The 803-nt window shown below is 57.5% G+C and overlaps 1 protein-coding gene across 1 annotated transcript in view; it reads left to right on the forward strand.

The window, feature by feature from the left end:
- The window catches only part of LOC130588130 (neuronal acetylcholine receptor subunit alpha-2-like), a gene marked incomplete at its 5' end in the record, with an annotated part of 3271 nt that extends 2978 nt beyond the window's left edge, over positions 1-293 (forward strand). Inside the window, one exon of the mRNA XM_057389091.1 lies at positions 168-293. Within this exon, the coding sequence (XP_057245074.1) occupies positions 168-293 (126 nt within the window). The remainder of the gene's footprint in view (positions 1-167) is intronic.
- Positions 294-803: the final 510 nt, after the last annotated feature.

Raw genomic sequence — 803 nt, forward strand, 5'->3', positions numbered from 1 at the left:
TCAGGGAATGGTCAGTTCTGGGATCCAGGGTCAGATCCCACAGCTCCACCCCGGGATTTCTCAGGAAAATCCCAAATTTTTCCCAAAAAAAGCGGTTTCTCTTTACTGGCGGATTCCCAGAAAACCCCAGAATTCCTGAGAGATCGATCCCCATTTCCCACCCGCAGGTGAAGGAAGACTGGAAATACGTGGCCATGGTGATCGACCGCATCTTCCTGTGGATGTTCATCATCGTCTGCCTGCTGGGCACCGCCGGCCTCTTCCTGCCGCCGTACCTGGCGGGGATGATCTGAGGAACGGCGGGAATGGCGGGAACAGCGGGAATGGCGGGAATGATCTGAGGAATGGCGGGAATGGCAGTAATGGCGGGAATGTTGGGAATGACGGGAATGGCAGGAACGGCGGGAATGGCGGGAATGGAGGGAATGATCTGAGGAACGGCGGGAATGGCGGGAACGGCGGGAATGGTGGGAATGATCTGAGGAATGGAGGAAATGGCGGGATCGGTGGGAATGATCTGAGGAACGGCGGGAACGGAGGGAATGATCTGAGGAATGGCGGGAACGGCGGGAACAGTGGGAATGGCGGGAGTGGCAGGAATGGTGGGAATGGCGGGAATGATCTGAGGAATGGCGGGAATGGCGGGATTGGCGGGAATGATCTGAGGAACGGCAGGAATGGCAGGAATGGCGGGAACGGCGGGAATGGTGGGAATGGCGGGAATGATCTGAGGAACGGCAGGAATGAAGGGAACGGAGGGAATGGTGGGAACAGCGGGAATGATCTGAGGAACGGTGGGAATG

The sequence above is a fragment of the Malurus melanocephalus genome, unplaced genomic scaffold (genome assembly GCF_030028575.1).
Source record: "Malurus melanocephalus ecotype Western Australia unplaced genomic scaffold, MMel_1.1 scaffold_3432, whole genome shotgun sequence".
NCBI classification, from domain to species: Eukaryota; Metazoa; Chordata; class Aves; order Passeriformes; family Maluridae; genus Malurus; species Malurus melanocephalus.